Source organism: Eschrichtius robustus, chromosome 3 (assembly GCF_028021215.1).
Source record: "Eschrichtius robustus isolate mEscRob2 chromosome 3, mEscRob2.pri, whole genome shotgun sequence".
Lineage (NCBI taxonomy): Eukaryota > Metazoa > Chordata > Mammalia > Artiodactyla > Eschrichtiidae > Eschrichtius > Eschrichtius robustus.
The window spans coordinates 19,985,768-20,009,912 of record NC_090826.1 but is presented as its reverse complement, the minus strand read 5'-3'; the positions used below and the strand labels follow the sequence as shown (position 1 = coordinate 20,009,912).

The 24,145-nt window shown below is 42.3% G+C and overlaps 1 protein-coding gene across 1 annotated transcript; it reads left to right on the top strand.

The window, feature by feature from the left end:
* The first annotated feature begins 3,472 nt into the window (after positions 1-3,472).
* Positions 3,473-10,035, top strand: SYF2 (SYF2 pre-mRNA splicing factor). Its single transcript, XM_068539184.1, has 7 exons — positions 3,473-3,528; positions 3,760-3,870; positions 5,793-5,918; positions 6,336-6,453; positions 6,801-6,891; positions 8,055-8,153; positions 8,942-10,035. Exons 1-7 carry the CDS (start codon positions 3,502-3,504, stop codon positions 9,105-9,107), a joined length of 738 nt encoding a protein of 245 aa, XP_068395285.1. The 5' UTR covers positions 3,473-3,501; the 3' UTR covers positions 9,108-10,035.
* The last annotated feature ends 14,110 nt before the right edge of the window (positions 10,036-24,145 follow it).

Here is a 24,145-nt window from a genome sequence, read left to right as displayed (position 1 = left end):
GCGGAAGAGGGGTAAAAGGAAGAAAACGCCACCAAAAGTGTGAGAAAGCAACCCAGAGCACAGATTGTGCCCATCAAGTGACCAAAGTAGGCCTACAGTCACCATCATACCATCCTATCTTAATCTTTGCGTGGCGGTACAACGCCCGGTACAACGGAAGCTCCAAGAGAACAGGATCTATTTCTGTCTTGTGCACAGCGGATTCCCTGTGCCCCGAACGGTTTGAATGAAGAAAGGAACAAATTGACTGAGGGTATTTGGGATCTCTTCCTCAAGCATCTCCGAGATGCAGAAAGATTTCTTGGATTAATGTGAGATTTTGACTTTCTCAAAATTCGGCATAGGACACCATTCTTCGTATATCTGTCCATTCATTAATGAACTGTATAACCATTCTCTAACTCGTCTATTCTTTGGTTCCTCATCTATGAAAAATGAATAATAAGACAATACCCATGGCACAGAGTAGTTTGAGGACAAATTCGACAATATTTGTGAAATATTTGTGACTTGTGCCTGGCCCATGGCAAATGACCAATATACCAGTTGGGATTAGGTGTGTCCTCCTCCTAAGATGTCCTTAAATGTTTTTCTTCAGGGAAGCCCTAACCTTCACCACCTTAAGGGTCAGTTTCCCCTGTTACAGCTTTTCATACTTTCTTCTTTGTGGTGCCTACATAAATGTAATTAAATCAGCGTGGAATTGACTGTTTAGTGCAGTTAATTTAAATGAGACAAGTTTCTTAACAACTATGAAAGCAGCAAATCTAGCAGTCATAAGCTTATATTTTTTCTATATTATGGATGATTTGACAGAGCAGTCGTAACACGTATTTTTATTCTTTAGGAATACAGAAATGTCCGTTATTTTCAGTATGATCACTTAACCAGAATTACACGGTTTGTAAAAATATTTTATCCGTCAAAGCCCTACATACTCAAACCAAGTAATAAAGGAGAGTTTAATAAAGGGACTGTTTACAAAATTGTAGACTGGGTTAAGAGAAACCAACAAAAGAGTGAAGCATTCCAGGGCTAGCAACAAGGGGGAGCCATTGCTACCCTTAATCCTAAAGAGAAGAATGAAGGATAGGATAGGAGAAAGTCTTCAGACAGAAGATGTGACTCAAGAAATGCAGCCAACCCATAATCCAGTCAGGGAATAGATATCCTGACCATTTATTCTCTTCTATTCTAGAAAGCATCACTTTCCCACTAAATCCACTTGTGAACTTTCTATTCTGTTCCATTTTTTTTTTTTTTTTTTTTTTGGTGGCCCATATGGGGACCGAACCCATGACCTTATTCTGTTCCGATTATGTGTCATTTTCTGTGCAAGTGTTTTTACTGAAGCCTCTTATTAAGTTTTAATTCCTAGTAAGATAAGTTCCTTCTCAGTTTTTTTTTTCCCCAAAAATATTCTTGGCTGTTTGTGTAAAAATTAATTTTTAATTTTGGATTTGGAAATATATTTATATGATTTGAAGTATATATGTATATATATAGTAAATCCCCCCAGATTATCACTTATATTAGCTTCTTGCAAAGCAAAAATATGTTCTTAGTAACCCTAACCCTGCCCATTGCCTCCTAAATATAGCATACTATAACCATATACACAGTTCTGTACCTTGCATTTTTCATTTAGTATACTTTGGAGAACTTTCCAAATTAGTATACAGAGAGCTGCCCCATTCCTTATTTATTTATTTATTTTGGCTGTGCCGCGTGGCTTGTGGGATCCTAGATCCCCGACCAGGGATTGAACCCATGCCCCCTGCATTGGCAGTACAGTGTCCTAACCACTGGACCGCCAGAGAATTCCCTGCCCCATTCCTTTTTACAGCTTCCCCCGAATGTACCATAATGTATTTAACCGGTCTTCTACTGACAGACATTTGAGTTGTTTCCAATTTTTTGCTTTTACAAAAAACTGAAATGAACAACCTTGTACATAAGTCAGTTTATGCCTGTGCAATTGTACCTGTAGGATAAATTCCCAGATAGCTGGGTCAAAGATTAGATGTCTTTGTAATTTTTATAGATATTGCCAAATTGCTCTCCCTAAGGGTTGTACCAATTTTCAGTCCTACTGAGACAGGCTGGGACCTGGGACCACAAGGAAACAATAAGGGACTAAAAATAACTGGGTACATGAGCAGTTGGGGCAAATTATGAACCACACAATACAAAAAGGCCCAAAACCCAACTGCCACTTCTGAGATGTCAGGAGCAAAAGCAGTCTACTGCAGCATGATCCCTGCACACAGCACCACAAATCAGGTGGGCAGACCACCTAAGCCAACCCTCCCGCCCAACCCATGGATCCGCCCCTACCATTTAAAAGGACCAGCTAGCGTGCCCCATCTCCACCACTCCCTCAGGGAGCTAACAAGGGCACCTGTTACTTGTTTTCACTCCCTCCTGCTACAGCAAGAGTCCCAATTCAAGCCTTGCTTGAATTCCTCATCTGGCCTCATCAATTTCTATTGATTAAAGAGTCCAAGAACCCTGGCTGGTAACACTTCACAGGCTCACCGATAGTGTTTCACTGAACTTTTAGATTTTTGTCACAATATTTTACAGTTCCAAAAGAAAAAAACCCACTGAGATTGATGGAGTAATATTACATTTATACTCATTTGAGATACTCTTTTGTGATATTACATTTTTCTATTGTCTTCCAACCAGAAAATGCTTCATCACTTACTGAAATTTAATTTCTTTGTACTATAAATTATTTCATATTTTTCTTCATATTACTGTTTAAATCTTATACCCAGGTATCTTTTCATTTGGGGGATTACTTTTTCATTTCCACATCTAATTAATGGTTTTAGTGAAGAAAAAAATTATTTTCATGTATTTCTCTTGTATCCAGCACCTTACTGAATTATATTAATAACTTTAGCACTATTATTAATTCTGGCGCAGTTTCACCGCTGAACACGGAAGAACGAACAGGATGGGACGGGTCCTGCTCTCCTGCAGTTTACAACGTCGTTGGGGGAAAAAGAAAACGAACAGACGAGAAAAATATCTTACATATATTAGAATGAAAATGGTACCATACGACAGTACTAAGGGCCTACGCGAGACAACGTAGTCAGGGGAGACCTGCCTCGGAGGAGGTGACACAGGTTAAGCGCTGAAAGGAAAGCACTTTTCGCTCAAGGGTGCAGCACACAGTTGAGGTGACTTTCCACAAGGTTCCCAGCTCCACCATTCCTACCTAGCCGCCCTCTACCGAAACCCCCCAGCGCTTCTCTCTCAGCCTCCACCCTTCCGGCCCCCGCCTCTGCGGCCTTTTGCGGCTGCGCACGGCCCTGCCCAATTGAAAACGTCTCACTGCCAAAAGGGGCAGGGATTGGTCCTAAATTCTTGAGGCTGACAGGGAGGGGCGGGGCTTATAGTAGGTTATTAATCTGTATTGACGCTGCAGTCCAAAGGCCGGCGGAAGTGCTCTGGGTTGTTGCCGGAAGTGGGCGAGGAAAGGTTGAGATGGCGGCTGTGACTGTAGCAGAGAAGGTAAGTGCTGCCGGCTCTTTCCAGGGGTCTTTGTTGGGGAGGGCTCTGAGGGACGGCAAGGGCGAGAGGTGGAGGAGGTGCTTGTGTGCCGGGCCAGGAAGGCGCAGATACTGTGGGGCCTGGGTCGGCGGTGAGGGCCCGGCCTGGGCTGTCGGGACCCGCGGGTAATCCGCCTGGGCTCTCCGGGGAGAAGCCTAACCGGCCCCAACTCCAGCCTGTCCTCCACCGCAGGTGCCGGTAGACGGCGGGGAGGAACAGCAGCCCCCTGCGGCGGCCGAGGAGCTGGCCGCCCAGAAGCGCGAACAGAGACTGCGTAAATTCCGGGAGCTGCACCTGAAGCGGGTGAGTCGCCCTAGAGGCCAGCTGAGACCTGTCACGTGGCCAGGCCCGTGCGCGTTTGTGGAGGGACGAGGAAGCCGCACCAGCGCGTGTGACAAACCCGCAGAGCTGGATGAAAGTTCGGTCCCGATGCTTCTCAACCTGGCAACACATTGTAGTCACTTTTGGAAATGGACATGCTTTCATCAAGCTTTCTTTCACCCCCATCTGTTTTAACTTAGTTGGGCTAGTTTGGGGGTCTCTGTTACTAACCGCCTCCGTGCTGTATGATTCTAGTAAACTCTTCATTTTACCTAGGGAAATATGTGGAGCTAGAGACTGGAAGAAACTTGTCCAGTAAGAGAGCTGGTTACCTCTTCATTCAAAAATAATCAGCAAATCTCGGGAAGTCTATAGGGTCAGTGGTTCAGCTAGTAGGTGGGGAACTAGATGAGTAAGATAAGTCCTCTGCTCTTAAGTAGAGGAGACAACGTTCTAGCTAGAAATTATATTGTGATAAATGCCATGCTTGAGTTAGGAACAAAGTGCCTTGGGAGTGCAGTGAAGGAGAGATTGGTATAGTTTGGGGGCCCCCAGGGAGAGCCTCGTATAAGAGGTGACACCTAAAGTACTGCTATAAAGATGAGTAAGATGTTATCAGAAAAATAAAGAAGTTTGAGGAAGAAATATCTAAGCAGAGGGAACAAATGCAAAGGAAGAGAATTCATATCAAGGATAAGAGTCCAGCAAACAACTGGCTGCAGTTGGAGCTGAGAAACAAAAAAGCAGCTCTTGGCTGTTTCACCTCAAAGGGGCCCGACTGATAGCTTGGCCATGGTTTCACAAAACTCCAACATCACTCTGACTATCGCAGTGTGACAAAACAAAACTGTTCAAACCACAGAAATGACCACACAGCACCCACTTCTGTTAACAACAGTGATAAATACAGCACTAGCCTCACTCCATTAATCCTGCTTCCTGTATAAAAACTGAAGATAACCCAATCATAGAATGCCCCGGCTTTCTGACAGTGCCTAATCCAGGGCACAACCATGCTTCCTTGAACCTTTCCCTCCAGTCACCTGATACAAACTCAGATCCTGTAAGTGGCTCCTCCTAACACCCTCTCACTGAAATGCCTCCAGTTCCCCATGGTTTGCTGTTTCCTTCAATGCCATACACACAACTTTGTTTGACTACACATGTGTTCTTGGTGTCTTCAACTGGAGGGCATTGCCAGAGCCAAGAGTATGTGAGGGATGGTTGTTGAGAGAAATGTTCTGGGTTTTTCTCTTTACCCAGAAGAATTTAATAAAGAATTCAACACACATATATTTACTTGGAGGGACTGTGTAAAGAACATGGGGTTGGATATTAAGAGACATGTCTTCCTGGACTAACGGCCACCAGCCTGTAACCCAAGAAACATCTAACTTAAGTTGTCCTTAAGATGGTATACTCATTTTGTTTTATGCAATTATTTAAAAACAGACTCTACATACAGTAATTTAAATGGAAAATGCCTTTCATTTGACATGATGTAAACTGCTAAAATATCTAAAGAGGAGGGGGGACTTGGGAAAGGTTAGAGATATTATGATAGGTATTAAAGCCCCCAGCCCCAAATTGAGGCTTCTTCTTTGCATCAGTCAGGATTAAAAGACAATTGAAAGTAGAATATCTTTCTCATAATGTGAGACATTAACGCCCAGGCCTTTGGCACAGCAAACCAGTGCAGCTCAACACATTTCTTGACTGTATACAAATGCAGACCTAATTAGGCCGTTTCCTTGCTTAAAATCCTCTGATGGTTCTCTTGCTTTTAGGGTAAAATGGAGTCCCCTTGTTAACGTGTCTTACTTGACCTTCCTCAAAGAGGGAAATACTTGTTTGGATTTATTTTCATGTTTCAGCCGATAGCCTTTTTGCGTTTATGGTTTTAGAATGAAGCTCGTAAATTAAATCACCAGGAAGTTGTTGAAGAAGATAAAAGACTTAAGTTACCTGCAAATTGGGAAGCCAAAAAAGCTCGTTTGGAATGGGAACTACAAGAAGAAGAAAAGAAAAAGGTTAGGAACTACTCCGCTATTTTCATAAGTGGTTTATTCAATCTTTTTATAGTATTAAGACAGTAAAAAATGTTTTTCACCAGCTGCCAAGCTTTGGGTGAGTAATTTAACCTCTCTGTGCCTGTGTTTTCTCATCTGTAAAATGGGGCCTGTAATAATTATTTGAGTTAATTATGAATTAAATGAGTCAATGCATGTAAAACATTTAAAAGAGGGTCTGACACCTGATAAATGTTGAATAAGTATTATTTTTTAGATTGATGTACTCACTTCTTGTATACCATAGCAGATTATCAAATTTCCTTCAAATATTAATCATTATTTTTAATGTATTGCTTGATATCTTTATTTAAAATAGGTCAAATAATTGCTTGAATCATATGGGCAGGCATTAGCTTTTTTTCCTTTCTTTTTCAGGAATGTGCAGCAAGAGGGGAAGACTACGAGAAAGTGAAGTTGCTAGAGATCAGTGCAGAAGATGCAGAAAGATGGGAGAGGAAAAAGAGGAGGAAAAATCCCGACCTGGGATTTTCAGGTAAAACTCACCTTTACTTTATTGAATGAGCCTGTGAGATAAACGTTGCCTTCAGTGTTTCTGGTTTTGAGAAAGGATATACCGCTTCATGGAATATTCTCCAAGAGGCTTACTCCCAAGAAAAATACAAATATATCTCATAGGGCAGAAGTAAAAAAGGCTGTGCTTGAGGCAGCTGGATCCCTTTACTCATTGTGCTAGAATTAAAGCCTGTATTATCAGCATCTTCAGGATAGAGGCTCTGCTTAGATTAGTGCGTATGTTGCTAATAATAATTTTGACTTTTCTCTGAATAGTAATGACCAAACAAGGAAATATATCATTTCTGATTCTCATTTTATTTTTAGATTATGCTGCTGCCCAGCTTCGCCAGTACCATCGGCTGACCAAACAGATAAAACCGGACATGGAAACATATGAGAGACTGAGAGAAAAGCAGTAAGTTGACAGGACTAATGCCAGTCCTTTTTCATCCTGAAGTGATTTTTTTTTTTAAACATTACACTTTATTTATTTATTTATAAATTTATTTATTTATTTTATTATTTTTGGCTGCGTTGGGTCTTTGTTGCTGTGCGCGGGCTTTCTCTAGTTGTGGCGAGCGGGGGCTACACTTCATTGCGGTGCACAGGCTTCTCATTGCGGTGGCTTCTCTTGTTGCGGAGCACGGGCTCTAGGCTCGCAGGCTTCAGTAGTTGTAGCACATGGGCTCAGTAGTTGTGGCTTGTGGGTTCTAGAGCACAGGCTCAGTAGTTGTGGCGCACAGACTCAGTTGCTCCACGGCATGTGGGATCTTCCTGGACCAGGGCTCAAACCCGTGTCCCCTGCCTTGGCAGGCGGATTCTTAACCACTGCGCCACCAGGGAAGCCCTTCTGAAGTGATATTGATGTACTTGTGCATGTGTATAAACGTACATACGTAAATACAAACAGACTGCAGTGCTTGGGTATGGGTTATCAACAGCTGTTTAAGAATAGTTTCTGGTCGTGATGACACTATTTATTGCTCATCCACAGCAGTTAAGCTAACCACCTGGTTATCTTTCTAGCTGGGCATTCTATGACTGGGTGTTTAGAGTTTAATACCCAGATTATCATAGTTATTCAGATATTTTGGGACACAATGCTTTAGTGCCAGGATGGGTGAACTTCTGCTGTAAAGGACCAGATAGTAAATATTTTAGGCTTTGTGGGCTATGTGGTCTCTGTCATAGCTACTCCACTCTGTCCTTGTGATGTGAAAGCAGCAGCAGCCTGTAGAGGAGATATAAACAAATGGACTGCGTCCCAGTAAAACTGTTTATAGAAACATGCTGCAGTTTGTTGGCCTGCTGTAGCGGAGAGAGAAATATACTGAGCCTAGAAGCAAGTCCTTTAACCTCTGGCCCTGGGCTCTTTCATCTGTAGAATGAAGGTGTTGGAGTAAGTGATTTCTTACTTCTGTCCCTTCCAATTCTGTGTTGTTTTTTTTTAAAAGGTAAGGTAGGATCCCATAGTATAAAGATATGTATGTATTTTCTCTCTCATCATGAATGGTAGTTTAGTTTGAAAATGTGGAGCACTTGCAGTGTTACTCCAAGTCCCTGTTGCCATCTTTCCAGTGAAGAAGAGTTTTACCCAACATCCAACAGTCTTCTTCATGGGACACATGTGCCTTCCACAGAGGAAATTGATAGGATGGTCGTAGACCTGGAAAAACAGTGAGTACTCCGTGTAACAGCCTGAAATTTTAAACGTTTAATGACAAAATGGACATAATATGCTTAGAATGAATTGAGAAGACAGATATTATACTTCCTAATTTCTGACCTAGCATCTCTAATGGTTTTGGGGACAGACAGTAAGGATGGGTCGAGTCCCTATGATTTGGAATGAAGATGCAAAATATTGATGGAATTGAGTTGTTACAATTGAAAATTATAAAGAAAATTATTCTTCTTTAAGAAATTATTCTTGTTTTTACTTTAACAACCATTCCACTCTTTGATTTGAAGAAGTACAAATGTTCTAGTAAATTTATCTTTGTATGTTTGTGTTTCTTAATACTGATAGGAGTGTGTTTCCTGATGCTGATCAGGCAGAGCAAAATGAATTTATATTATAGGAACTAATACACTTAAGAATTAAGAATAGTGTCTAGTATATACTGTGTACTCTGTTCATATTAGTTGTGGTTATTATTAATATAATTACTGTTGTAATCATTTTCTGTTAAGTGATACTTCATGTGTCTAGTTCCTAGCAGTGTATCATTGCTCTTCTAGAAACATTCTCAAGATGAGTTTGTATTTACTAAATCTCATGGTTCATACCCAGGGTTGTGCTGTTAATTGGCAGTTTCAACTTCATCTTGATGAAACTGGGCTTCCCCCCGCCCCTTCCCAAAGTGTTAGTGTTAAGTGTACTGATTCTATTCTATTTGGCCGTGTTTTATTAAGATCAAAAAAGAAGGCAAGTTTGAATTTTATAAATTATTTTCTTCTCCCAGAATTGAAAAACGAGACAAATATAGTCGGAGACGTCCCTATAATGATGATGCAGATATTGACTACATTAACGAAAGGAATGCCAAATTCAACAAGAAGGCAGAAAGATTCTATGGGAAATATACAGCTGAAATTAAACAGAATTTGGAAAGAGGAACAGCTGTCTAGTTCCTTTAAGAACTGTTTAGAAGCTTGATAATGGAGTGAAAATTTCTACTAGCAAATTGAAGTTCTCTTCAGAGTTACACCAGTAAACCATAACTCAGTCTATGCCTTCCCACTCAGCATTTAAAAATAAATGTTTTTTCTTAAACTTCTACTTCCATGTATATTTCCACATTTTTGTGCTTGGATATAAGATGTATTTCTTGTAATGTACTTGTTTTGTAAAAATCTACTTTGTATAAATTCTATTATTTTTCTATGTATTTTAAATGTGTATGACTGTTGAATCTTTGAAGCATTTTGGCTTTAAGAATGCTGGCAGCATACGTAAATGCAGTCATTGTTACTTTGAATGTTTTTATGAATTTGACAAAATCTAGAGCTGGACTCAGGAACTATTTGGGGTTGTAGACTCCGAAGCTAAGGACGGTGATGAGGAAGGGGGCAGTGGCTGCTGGAGGGTGGGTATAGGCTCTACCCGGGCTGCTTAGGACCAAGTTCAGGAAGTAGCAGAACTGTCCTCCCATGAATACTGACTATGCACAGTTCCCTTTTAAAAAAGGAAATGTCTTGTGGAATAGAATCCCTACTCAATAATTTATCATTTAAAACAAATAATTGTATTTATACATTTATATATACACAAATATACACATACATGCTTCCATTCCACAAACATTAAAAATTTTTCTATTATAGGAAATTCCAAACATATTCAAAAGAAGACAGAATAGTACGAGTCCCATATACCCAATGCCCATCTTCAATAATTATCAACTTATGCCAATCATTGTCTTTATTTCTATCCTCTTTTCCCTGTATAACTCCTGTGTTATTTTGAAGCAAATACTAAATATCTAATTTCGTCTATAAATATTTTCAGTATGTATCTGAAAGATAAAAACTTAAAAAAGGCCACAGTACTATTATCGCAATAATAGTTTAATAAAAGTCAAGAGTGAAAGATTGGTATAATTTTTTTTCTATGTGATGGTAACAATACTAAGTACCTAATTAGGACATTCCAAATTAAGAAAAATCTGAAATTCAGAGAAAGTTTCACAAATATTTCAGCTTTTGTGTTTAATAAACATTTAATACCACTGGTAATTATTCCCTTTTAAAATTTATGTAGTACTTTCTATTTCTGCTCTTATTTTGTTTCTTCTAGCATTTAATCTATGTGCAGTTAATCAGGTCTGATCATAGGGCCTTGATGCTGCCTCTGAAAATAAATGTTTCTTTTCCCATTTCCACTACTTTAGTTCAGGTCTTTAGTCCTGAGTATTGCAATAGCCTTAAACAAAATCACAAGAAACATTGTCAAATAGAATCTGGCAAGGTATTTAAAAAAATAATTCACTATAAGCCGGCAGGGTTTATTCTAAGAATGCAAGAGTAGCTTGTAGACGTGTTAGTTACCTGTCCAATATCAATTCTCTTTTCTTCATAACCAACCAAACCCTGATTTTTTTGGTGAATTTGTGGTAAAATTTCCAGCTAAACATTTGCTTCCCCAGACCAACTTGCTGTTACAGGTGGTCAAATGTTATAGTTCTGGCTAATAAGACACAATCTAGTTATTCTGAGAAATCTTTTGCTTTCCTGGTAAGGGAGTTGCCACTCCCTCCCCCTTTCTTCCAGCTTGGATCACATATGTGAGGCCTGGAGTTGTAGCAGCCGTCTGTGCCATGAAGTAACAAGCATGAGGACAAAGTCAATGTGCTGAGGAGAGTGGAGAAGCGCTTGCATTCCTTTTGGCATTGCTGAGCAGCTGCACCAGCACTAGATGCCTACCTCTCATCTTCCTGTTCCTCACTGCTGAATAAATTTATGACCAATGCATATTTCAATTTCAGGACAAATGTTAATCAATAGTTTTTTCTCCACTGTAGAAATAAATACATAGAAATGGAGATGGGAGGAAATAGTTACAATAGCAATAAAAATAACCTACTGAGACACAAATTTAATGAGAAGTCATAGGACCTACGTGAAGAAAATTATAAAATTTAATGAAAGAATTAACAGGAGTATAACTGAGTCACTTTGCTGTACAGCAGAGACTGGCACAGCATTGTAAATCAACTATACTTCAAAAAAAAAAAAGAGTTAAGACTTTTACTTCCAGCCAAGATGGAGTGACGGGATGGATTTACCTTGCCACTTGAAATTTTAAAAAACAGCAGTTTTCAAGATAATGGAAATCAAGCAAGGAAGGCCAATGGTTCCTAAGGGAGGAAACAAACAGGTGTAGCCCTATGATCACCTCAGCTTACTGTCTTTAGAGAACTTCCAGCCTGTGGCGCATGGCGGAAGAACCCAGGCAGAGCCCAGGGGCGCCCTTTGTTGAGGAGATAGAGCTGAAAGTCTGGGGACACCACGGTGGCAAGATCTTACAGTACAGAGTGCTGGAGAGGTGGGAGCTGCACACACAACTCTGAAAGTCCACAGAGGTCTCTTCAAATATCAGGCAGAATACATGTGTGAGGAAACGACTCGAGGCTGAGGGGTGAATAGCACCTGGCCCTCACGTGTGGCCAGGAATAGTGTTTTCCACCAGCTGAACTGGAAAACTTTGTAATTCATGGAGTAGTACAGTGAAGTTTGCCTCAGTAGTGGAGAATAATTAGTCCTAGACTAAACACTGCTTGGGTCTTGCCTAAAAATCTTAAAAGTTAAGACCTGAAAGAAACTGTTTCTGAATAATTTACAGCCTAAAACAAAGATCAAGAATCATTGTAAAAAAAGACAGAAATATCCAGTACCCAAAAACATCAAGTTCACAATGTCCAGCATCTAACAGAGAAACAGGAAAGTAGGACTCATAATGAAAAGAAAAATCAATCTAAACTTATCAAGAACTGACATAGATGTTTGAATTAAGAGACAAATCAGGGAATTCCCTGGCGGTCAAGCGGTTAGGACTCTGCAGTCTCAGTGCCGAGGGCCTGGGTTAAATCCCTGGTTGGGGAACTAAGATCCCACAAGCTGTGCAGTACGGCCACCAAAAAAAAAAAAAAAAAAAGGACAAATCAAACAGTTACTATAGCTGTACTCCACATGTTCAAGAAGTTAAGAGGAGACAGGAAGATACAAAACAGACCTACATCGAACTTCTCAACATGAAAAGTACATGTCTGAGATGAAAAGTATACTGTATGGGCTTAATCGCAGATTAGACATCATGAAAGAAAGTAATGAACTTGGAGACACAGCAACAGAAACCTTCCAAAAGGCAACATAGAAAGTAAAAGAATTAAAAAGTGAACAGAGCATCAGTAAGATGTGGGACCCTGTATGTGTAATTTGGATTTACCAAGCAGACGCTGCTGCCCATGGAAGCCTCTGGGTCTGAAGTCTGGTCTCTCTTTGTTCAAGTATGAGCAAATATGAGAGGCATTATGAAAGACATATTAGCACCAAGCCTTTTCCTTGACATAGTCACAAGGTTGAGAAAGATTTGAAAAGGGTCTACCTGTCTCAGGGGTGCCCACCTGCGAGACACATCTTGCCCTTTGGAAAATGCTGTGCCAGCAGAATGGAGATGATTTATGTCAGTCCTTTCTAACCCATCCATGGGACTGATGAAATTGAGTGCCTAAAAAAGGAAGGGAGGCCTATTTGGGGTGATGTAGAGGGTGTGGCTGGAGACAGAGGCAATGTGAGCAACCCCTCTTTGACCCCAACCTGACTGCTGCTGAGTCCCCATTAGCCATTGCTTATTCAAAGAGAGAAGGAGGAAACAGTGGTCCTGTGGCCCTGCTGGAGCAGTCCTGGATGGGTATGCCCCTCTGACAGTGCTCCTTCCTACCCTATCCTGCCCATCAGGGCAGAGCTGCCTCTCCACTGGCCCTTTGTCTTCAACACTGTGCTATCTCAGTGCGGACACCTTCCTCATTGGCTCACAATTCTCACTTGGCTCAACTGTGTTCTCATACTTGGGAAACCCAGTTGAATAGTTTTTGGCCAGGTGGTGAAGCTGACCATAACAAAATGATCTCTAATAGCTATAATTAATTGTGGTATAGCATAGTGTTCTCAGCTGGCTCTGGAGTGAGTTTGCCCCACTGGATTCCTCCTAAGGCCTTAGTGAAATGGGGGGGGGTGGTTAATAGCAATAACCTCACAGGATTGTTGTTGGTATTAAATGGATAATCCATGCAAAGCACTTAGCGAGGTGGGCTGGTGCAGAGTAAATGCTTATGTGTGCTGGCAGTTCCTGTGGTCACCGTCATGCTCTCCAATGGGACTCTCCTACTCTCTCCTTTCTCAGGGCAATAGACACTGTACAATAGCCATGAAAAGCATGGACTCAGGTGTCAATACAGTCTGGATTCAAATCTCAGTTCTTCCATTTACCAGGCAAAAGATCTTGGGCAAGTCACTTGCACTATTCACTAGGGCTTCCACAACAGAATACTACAGACTAGGTGGATTAAACTACAGAAATTTATTTGTTCACAGTGCTGGAGGCTGGAAGTCCAGGCTCAAGGTGCTGGCAGGGTTGGTTTCTGGCGAGGGCTCTCTCCTTGGCTTGCAGACAGCCACCTTCTTGCTGTCCTAATGGCATTTTCTCTATGCATGTGTATTCCTGGTGTCTCTGCCTTTTCTTATAAAAACACAAGTTGTATTGGATTAGGGCCCCACCCTTATGACCTCATTTAACCTTAAGGACCTCCTTAAAGGCTCCATCGTCAAGTCTAGTCAAATTGGGGGTTAGGGCTTCAGCATATGAATTTGGGGGGACACAATTCAGTCCATAACATCAACCACCTACTCTGTGCTTCAGTTTCCCCAGCTCTAAAACTTGTTAATAATGCCTACCTCTGAGGGTTGTTGGGAGGATTGAATGAGTGTAATATGCTTAGACATGTCTGGTTTATAGTGGGTACTATGTGAGTTATAATAGTAATAATGAAATGAATAAGTACTGTCCTCATGGATATTTCCTGTACTTTCCTCACTTCCAAATCAAGATAATGCCAAATTGAACATTCAGAAATCTCCAAGGGAAGTAGGATTTCTGTGTGACTTGCTCCCTGCCCCCAAAAGTCTTTGGCATTTTTTTTTTTTTTTAAGGACCAGCAGAGACTTCCTCTTTCTGCCAATCTGAAGTTTTGAAGAGACAGGAAACCCAGGAGCTTTGGAGCCACCCTTCCCCAGGCCTTTTCCTGGGGCCTGCATGCTGCAGCACTGCCCTTGCTCCGTGGGCAAGCTCTCTTCAGAAGCTCACTGCTAATGCAGATTTAACCTTGAGCTCTCCTTGGGCTGCTTCTCCAATCCAAGGATGTTAGACTCAAAGTCCAGTTTCTTTTTTTTAAATATTTATTTATTTATTTATTTTATTTGGCTGTATCGGGTCTTAGTTGCGGTGCGTCATGGGCTTAGTTGCCCCGCTGCATATAGGATCCCAGGTCCCCGGCCAGGGATCGAATCCACGTCCCCTACATTGGAAGGTGGATTCTTAACCACTGGACCACCAGGGAAGTCCCCAGAGTCCAGTTTCTGACAAACGACAACTACTTGCAGAACCCAGGGATCTGAGAATCAGAGGTCCCTCCTGGATTTTTTGCTACAATAGGACCAGCACTTATGGTCAAATCATTAAAACAAAAACAAACAAACAAAAATCCTTATCTATAAAAATGTTCACTTTTTGAATGAATAGTTTAGCTTTGGATCCAGTCTTGTCCCTGCGGATGAGGTTGTCGGATTTTTGTTTGGAAACCTGCAGGCTGTTGGGAGCTCAACAGGCTGGAGGGACCACGAGAAACTGGGAGATGCTGACAACATCTCACCTGGCTGAAACCTGTGTGTGCGTACATGCAAGTGTGTGGTGTGCGGTGTGTGTGTGGTGTGTGGTGTGTGTTGGGAGGGGCAGGTGTGTGTTTCTTCGGCTAGAAATGACTCCTTGAGGAAAGATGCAGAAAATACCCCACAATCTCAGAGGTATGCTCTGCAGTGTATGGAGTCTTCCATACATAGGATATCGGTCACCACATGTATGTAAAAGTAAAACATCTAAAATATACCACAATTTTTACAAAGTCCTGCTTTGGCATTTCTCATTCTTATTAATGTAATAGAAGCCCTCAAATAAGGAGGGGTCTGTCTCTCACCTGTTTCTTAGAGGCCCATGTGCACAGGGACAGAGCCTGAAAGCAGAAAGGGGTGGGGAAGGAAAGCAGGGACAATTAAACAGCCCTTTGGAGTGATCATGGCAATTGTTTAGCTCTCCCTTGTGGGGTTTAAGGAGCATAGTTTCAAAATCAGTCGTACTTTTTTAAACCCAAGAAGAAAGCATTCGGCTTTTTCCTAGTTATAACATTAGTTATCCATAGTCATTTTAGAAAATTATTTCTTCTAATTGGGAGGTGGGGAAGGAAGTATGAAGTTTGATTGGTTTATGAAATCCTTAAGTATGGGAACCACAGAACTAACTTCAACCTCTTGTTAAAAAACCAAGTATAACTTACATAAATGCACAATCTTAAGGTGAATTTTTACATATTTACAACCAGGTCAAGCCTAGAGGGATACCTCATGACCTCTCGCCATCAAACCATCCCCCAGAGGTAACCATTATTCTGACCTCTATCACCTCAGATTAGTTTGCCAGTTTTGAGCTTCCCATAAGTGGAATCATACAGTATCTAGTTTTCAGAGTCTGACTTTCTTAGCCCAACATCATGTCTAGAGTGAGATTTGTCCAGGTTGTGTGCAGGGCCAGCTTAAACTTTAAATCCCTTTCCAACTCTGAGATCATCTAGTTCTATAAGGAGGGAGGAAATGAGGGAAGAATACAATGTGAGAGAGACATGTGATGGAGTTTTAGAGTTGATAGTTTCAGGCTCTTCAAAGAATGAGGATGACAAAAAGGAGATGTTAATGACCTGTCCCCCCATTGCCTGTGGCCCCTGGGGGCAGGTAGATAACTGGTTTATTTAATTGACGACACTTCAGATCCAGAGGAGCTGTGCTCCTTGACTGAACTCCAGAAGTCTCACCTCCGTCTGGACCTGATTTAGATGATAAGATCCTGGACTTTAAGCTGATGCTGTAATGGGATGAGACTTGGTGGTTTGCAGGAGGGGACTAGTGTATTTTGCGTATGGGAGGGAGGTGAATTTTTGTTGGCCAGGGGATGGGCTGTGGCAGGTTGGAATTTCCAAAGATGGCCACACCCCTAACTACCCCGTTCTGCAAGCTCTTCCTACAATATGATGTTGATGATTCTCCATCAAGAGGTGGTGGATTAGTTTCCTAGGGCTGCTGTGATAAAGTACAGTCATCCCTCGGTATCTGCAGGGGATTGCTCAAGTCCCAGAGTTGGCCCTCCTTATCTGTGGATTCCGCATCTGAGGATACAGGCTGATGGTACCACAAATTGGCTGGCTTGAACCACTGACCCTTATTGCCTCACAGTTCTGGAGGCTGGATGCCTGAGACCAAGAACAGGCTGGTTCCTCCTGAGGTCTGTGAAGGAGAATCTCCTCCATGCCTCGTCACTAGCTCTGAGTGGTTTTCTGGCAATCTTTGGCATTTCTTGGCATGTAGAAGTATCACCCTGATTTCTGCCTTCATCTTCATGTGGTGTTCTCTTGGGTGTGTGTTAACTGTCTTCAAATTTCCCCATTTTATAAGTATACCACTCATACTGAATTAAGACCCAACTTAATGACCTCATTTTAACTTGATTAGCTCTGTAATGACCCCATTTCCAAATAAGGTCACAGTCTGAGGTATGGGGATTAGGACTTCAACATATGAATTTTGTTGGGGCATGTGTATAAGAGAAACAGAACCAATACACACACATACACATGTATATGTAGTTTTATGTACATGTGTATATATACAATCTCTATATAAATCTCTCTATGTAGATAGATTTATTATAAGAAACTGGCTCACATGATTTTGGAGGCTGAGAAGTCCCATGATCTGCCATCTGCAAGCTGGAGACCCAGGAAAGCCAGTGGTGCAATTCAGTCTGAGTCTGAAGGCCTGGGAACCAGGGGAGCCAAAGGGGTAAGTTCAAGTCCAAGGGCAGGAGAAGACTGATGTCCCAGCTCAACAGGCCGGTGGGAAGAGGATGGATCCTCCCTTCCTCCACTTCTTGTCCTATTCAGCCTCCCAGTAGATTTCATGATGCCCACCCACATTGGGGAGGGCAATCTGCTTTACTGAGTCCACTGATTCAAATGCTAATCTCATCTGGAAACACCCTCACAGACACACTCATAAAGAATGTTCAATCTGGGGCTTCCCTGGTGGTGCAGTTGTTGAGAATCTGCCTGCCAATGCAGGGGACACGGGTTCGAGCCCTGGTCTGGGAAGATCCCACATGCCGCGGAGCAACTGGGCCCGTGAGCCACAATTGCTGAGCCTGTGCGTCTGGAGCCTGTGCTCTGCAATAAGAGAGGCCGCGATAGTGAGAGGCCTGCGCACCGCGATGAAGAGTGGCCCCCGCTCGCCGCAACTAGAGAAGGCCCTCGCACAGAAACGAAGACCCAACACAGCCATAAATAAATAAATAAATAAATAAATAAAAACAAAAAACAGAAAACAAACAAACAAAAAGAATGTTCCATCTGGGCACCCTGTGGCCCAGTCAAGTCGACACATAAAAGTAACCATCACAGTGCATACTGTGATCCATAACTGGGAGGGACTGTGTTTCCTCTACTTGAACTTGGGTGGACCTTTGTAACTGTGATGGAAGTGACGCTGAGTGACTTCTGAGACTCAGTCACAGAGGCAATATGGCTTCCATCTGGTTCTCTCTCAGGAATCCAGCCACCACGTCAAGAAGAACATGCATAGGTTGTGTGAAGGTCTCAATCAACAGCCAGCATCAACTGCCGGACGTTTGAATGATATTTGCTATTTCAGTCCCCAGCCTTCGGGTCTTCCCACTGAGGCACCAGATGTTGTGTTGCAGAGTCAAGCCATCCTGCCCATGTCTTAGCCACAGAAACTATGAGAGTTAATTAATTATGGCTGTTGTTTTAAGCTGCTAAGTTTTGGGATGATTTGTTACACAGCATAGCTAACAAATACATGCTACCTACCTCATAGTGTTCTTGTGAAGTTTAAATGAACCAGCAGCTGGAATAAATCTGGTATAATGCTTGACATATAGCAACTTAGAAAAAACTTATTAGTAGATAAATTAAAAAGTGGGACATTATAATTTTAAAGTACACAGTAGTTTCTGTTACTACATGTAATTAAAAGAAGAAAAGGGAATTCTAAAAGCCATTTAACATTTAAAAATTTCACTAATTCTGATCACACTTTTGCTCTACTAGACTGATTTTTTTTTTTTTTTTTTTTTTTGCCAGACATGCTAAGAGATGGGATTTTAGTGGCTGAGAAAACAATGATCTTTTCCTTTGTTGTGGATACAGCCATTCTAAATCAGTGACGTGAGTTAATCAGGTTTTCATAATACTTTGTATATTATTAGGGAAAAAAGAATTTTGGTTTCATAATGCAGCCTCACAAAAGTTTTCAGCAAAATTAGACTATATAAATAAGATCAAATTTATGTCTGTACATTTTTCTAAAGAGGTTGTACCAATGGCCAATAAACACACAAAAAAGATGCTCAAAACCATTAACCCTCAGAGAAATGCAAAGTAAAACTACAAGGAGATACACTTCACACCTGCTAGCTCTAATCAAAAGGACAGATAATAACAAGTGTTGGTGAGGACGTGGAGAAATTGAAACTCTCCATACACCACTGGCAGGAATATAAAATGGGGCAGCTGCTTTGGGAAACAGTCTGGAAGTTCCTCAAAAGGTTAACATAGAGCTTGACCCAAAAATTCTACACCTGGGTATGTACCTAAGAGAAAAGAAGACATATGGCCACACAAAAACTTGTAAGCAAATGTTTGTAGCAGCATTCTTCATAATAGCCTAAAAGTGGAAGCAATCAAATGATGAATGGATAAAGAAAATGTGGTATATCCATATAATGGAATATTATTCAGCAATAAAAAGGAATAAAGTACTGATACCTGCTACAACATGGATGAACCTTGAAAACATTTGCTAAGTGACACAAGTCAAACACTAAAGACCACATATATTGTATGGCTCCATTTATATGAAATGTCCAGAATAGGAAAATCCATAAAGCCAGAAAGTAGGTTAGTTGTTGCCAGGGGCTGGGTGGATGGGGGAGGGAGTGATGGTGAATGACTGTTGATGGTTATGAGGTTTCCTTTGGGATGATGAAAATGTTCTAAAATTATATTATGGTTGATGGTTGCACAACCCTGTGGATATGCTAAAACGCACTGAACTGTGCACTTTAAAAAGTGAATTTTATGGTATGAGAATTATATTTCAATAAAGCTGTTATGATTTCTGTTTGTAATCATATCATGAGAAGACTTCCATTGAGTTTGGAAGGTCTGTTTAGTGTGCAGGCTTCACAAAATTCACTTTGGTGTGATTTCCAGGATGCTTCTTGAGAAGACAAAGCAGATTCCCAGAGACACATGTGATGGCCCATCCAGAGAAATATCAACAACTCAATTAAAAATTTCATTTAACAAGCTATACTGAGCACCTATTATATGTTAGGAAGTGTTCTAGAAGTTTGGCTACATCAACAAACAAAATTTAAGGGTTGATTTTAGTTAAGCTGATTCTCACATGGGCAACTCTAAACTGATCACTCCAGGAAGAGTGGCAGCAGTTATCAATTGACTGATATTAGCAAGAATTTGTGACTTCCCTCCTGCTATTTTGGAGAGGTTTGACCAACTTAAAGAAAAAAGAGGGACATGTGAAGATATAGCTTTTGTAAAAGTTCTTCTTTGCCATACTTAAGAGAGTCAATAACAGTTAAGAAAGGCTTTGGCTGTAAATAATAGAAATCCCAACTAATGCTGGCTTGAACAAAGAGAAGATTGTCTCAAAAAATGTGGAGGTAGGGCTTCCCTGGTGGTGCAGTGGTTAAGAATCCGCCTGCTAGTGCAGGGGACACGGGTTTGAGCCCTGATCTGGGAAGATCCCACATGCCGCAGAGCAACTAAGCCTGTGCGCCACAACTACTGAGCCTGCTCTCTAGAGCCTGCAAGCCACAACTACTGAAGGCCGCGAATCACAACTACTGAAGCCCATGCGTCTAGAGCCCATGCTCCGCCACAAGAGAAGCCACTGCAATGAGAAGCCTGCACACTGCAACGAAGAGTAGCCCCCGCTCGCCGCAACTAGAGAAAGCCTATGCACAGCAACGAAGACCCAATGCAGCCAAAAATAATAAATAAATAAAATAAATAAATTAAAAAAAATGTGGAGGTAGGCAATTGTTCAGTGGCTTGAAAGATCACCAAGGACCTAGGATCAGTCCTTTTTTCTACTTTGGCATCCTTAGTGTATTGGCCTTTTGTGTTTGTGTTTGTTTCCTGTGGTCACCAGACGGTGCCTAGCACTAGGTACAATGTCCTCTTACCAGTGCCCAGGGAGGAAGAGAGGGGTAAGGTCCAAAAATATTTCTCCTCTGGAGGCTCAATTTATTCTGGAAACATTTCCCAGAGTATCATGGACTAGAACATGATGATAAGCTGTGTCAGTGCATGATGTATACAACCAGTGGGGTGGCCGGGGTTTGATGATTAAGTCTGGGTTCAGCTGGGCCTGGCTCTGGGCTTCACTCCAGTCTGGGATGGCTCCATGTATCTCCTTCTGAGGCCCATGAGGACAAGGGGGTACACCAATGGCACAAGCACATTTCAAGCCCCAGCTTGGATCACATGGTGAAACATCCCATTGGCTGAAGCAAGTCACATGGCCAAACCCAAAGTCAGGGGACAGGGAGACCCACTCAGTCCACTGTGAGGTCATGGTAGGGGGTGAGATATAATCCTACTTCTGGGGAGTGAAAGCCACACCTGCCTTTCCCCAGACCAGTCAATAGGGCTTGGCTTGCCATGGATGGCTTAGACCAAGCCGGGCTCATGAAGTCGTAAGGTGTAGTTGTTGAGAGCATGGTCTTTGCAGAAGGGCTTCGGGGATCAAATCCTAGCTTCTCCACATACCAGCTGCTTGATCTGGGGCCATCAATTTCATGTCTCAGATTCCTCAACTGTAAAGTGAGGACAACAATAGCCCCTGTTGTGAAGACTACATGTGCTTCTAAAAATGCTCAGCACACAGTAGGGCTGCATAAATGTAGCTCTGATACTCTGGGGCCAGGGGAGGGGAGGGTCTTGCTGCTCTTGCTGTCCCTGGAACTGTAGCTCTGCACGTCTTTCTCATTCCTCCCAAACAGCTCACCAGCTAATGCACCGTGATTGCTTTTTCATTAGTAGCCACAGAATTCACATCCAGTGGCTCTCGACCACTGAGGTTTGCAGTTAATGGTGGCCTCATACTCGAAAAAATGAAGCTGCACGATTCACTCCAGCTTTGTTAGGCTGGAATCGGCCACTGGAATAAAGACTGCCACTGCATTACCTGCTCTCAGGCCAAGCAGGAGAGGAAAAGACTGTCTTCACCAGATGGTCCACGTGCTGGGGCTCCAGACTTCTCAGGGGTTCCAAGTGTGTTCATTCCAGAGAATTCTCAATCAAAGCGCAACCCCAGGCAGACACATTTTCACACTAGCATGCCCACAGCATGTGTGGGAAAAAAGGGGAAGATCTGTGTAGATCTAAGTCAAACTAATTAGCTGTCAGCTGCATTGCATCTGGAGATCAAATATAAACTGTTGGCATCAAAAATCGTTCCGGTCTCTGTCATTTCCGTGCTCTTGGTACCACGCCATCCTTTGTAGCACGGCCCTAATGTGTTTCTCCACAATGACAATGATTCAGCAGCCCGCCAAGCATGGTATTCCAAGTCATCTGCTATTGGCAACTGTAGCGCCCCCTCATTTTGTGCCAGGTGGTGTTAGATGAAACTAACTGGGATGAATAGGTGGGAGTGGGTCATTGCAGTCAGTATGTTGGAATGCAAATATTTACACAGTTACCCATTAACAGGGTCCTTTACCATTGCTACTGTTCTGTGTGTGTAAAGATCACAAAGTCCAGGGTCTGAAACAGGTTCGTTCTGGCTAATCTCCTGCTGAATTTCATCAATTACACCAGGTCGAAGTGGTTCATCGATAGCGGGTTGGAGGGCTGGGGTGTGGATTTTGCCTTTCAGAAGAGGTATGTGCATCTGGCCAATGGGAGAATGGCCAGAGAACAGAGCCAGCAGTGGTTTTATTCTATTTAGATATTTTAAGTGTTTTCCCCCCTGTGGAAAATAATCTGTTTTTAGTTTAAGTTGATTTAAAATTGCTGCCATGTTATCGTAAATAAAATGACATCTCATTTCTTTAAAGAAGTTTGGAATATGGTTATGGAATCCCAAGTATACAAATGACAAATTGGCTTTATGAATTTGATTCTTCTCCATGGCAAAAGATGTGTAATTTTTAGTACACTTTAAAAATCAAAGGGCTTCCCTGGTGGCGCAGTGGTTGAGAATCTGCCTACCAATGCAGGGGACCCGGGTTCGAGCCCTGGTCTGGGAAGATCCCGCATGCCGTGGAGCAACTGGGCCCGTGAGCCACAATTACTGAGCCTGCGCGTCTGGAGCCTGTGCTCCGCAACAGGAGAGGCCGCGATAGTGAGAGGCCCGCGCACCGCGATGAAGAGTGGCCCCCGCTTGCCACAACTAGAGAAAGCCCTCGCACAGAAACGAAGACCCAACACAGCCATAAATAAATAAATAAACAAATACTTTAAAAAAAAAAAAAAATCAAAGAATAGTTGGTGTAGGGTACTACTAAGAACTATCCACTAGGTGGCAGTATACCTCTAGGTTTTTAACATGTAACCCCGCAGTTCTCAAACCATGGTACCTGGACCAGCAGCATCAGCATTGCCTGGGAATTAGTTAGAAATGTGAATCTTTTGGTTCCACCCCAGACCTATTGTATCATAAAGTCTGGGAATGGGGCCCAGTAATCTGTGTTTTTAAAAGTCCTCCAGGCACTTCGCTGGTGGTGCAGTGGTTAAGAATCCTCCTGCCAATGCAGGGGACATGGGTTCAAGCTCTGATCTGGGAACACCCCACATGCCTTGGAGCAACTAAGCCCGTGCACCACAACTACTGAGCCTGCGCTCTAGAGCCGGCGAGCCACAACTACTAAGCCAACGTGTCACAACTACTGAAGCCCATGCGCCTAGAGCCCGTGCTCTGCAACAAGAGAATCCACCACCATGAGAAGCCCACACACCGCAGTGAAGAGTAGCCCCCGCTCGCCACAACTAGAGAAAGCCCACGCTCAGCAATGAAGACCCAATGCAGCCAAAAATAAATAAATAAATAAATTTATAAAAAGCCCTCTGGGTGATTCTGTTATACTCTCAAGCTTAAGAGCCATTGATCTAGTTAAGCTTAGGTCTTTCTGTGATCTGAAAATGCCAGCATTACAGATGACAAAATCTGGTGGGCTTTAGCCATAAGTATTGTGATTGAGAGACACTAAAAGGCACCCATTCTCAACTATCTTTTATACTGGACTTTTCCCAGTGTCTACAATGTCCCCCATTAATCGTGACTTAGGGTTAAAGTATAAAAAGTCCCAGAAGGAAGTGAGGAAGTGAACCTCTAGATCCAATATATTAACCATTATAATCCCATAACACCAAAGAACTATTTAGATTCTTGGGCCAAATCAGGCCCATCGCTTGTTTTTGCAAATAAAGTTTTATTGGAACACGGCCACACTCATTGGCATCTTGTCTGTGGCTGCTTTCACACTGCAGAGGCAGAGTTGAGGAGTTGTGACAGAGACTGTATGGCCTGCAAAGCCTGAAATAGTTACTGTCTGGTCCTTTACAGAAAAAGGTTTAGGTTTAGATAAAGAGTTATCTAGCAAGGCCTTGAGGGATTGGGTCACCAGACGCAGGACAGTTGAGGGACCCAAGGTGGGAGACCTTGAGTAGTAATATGGGCAGAAGTGTGGGGGGTGAGGAGGAGAAAGGAGGAGCAGTATGGGGGAGAGGAGAGGGCTGGGT

Excerpts from the sequence above, each read along its gene's own strand:
- SYF2 (XM_068539184.1), top strand. The coding sequence starts at position 3,502 with ATGGCGGCTGTGACTGTAGCAGAGAAG. Across the intron at positions 3,529-3,759 it reads CTGTGACTGTAGCAGAGAAG|GTGCCGGTAGACGGCGGGGA; the intron begins GTAAGTGCTGCC and ends CCTCCACCGCAG. Across the intron at positions 8,154-8,941 it reads GTCGTAGACCTGGAAAAACA|AATTGAAAAACGAGACAAAT; the intron begins GTGAGTACTCCG and ends TTCTTCTCCCAG.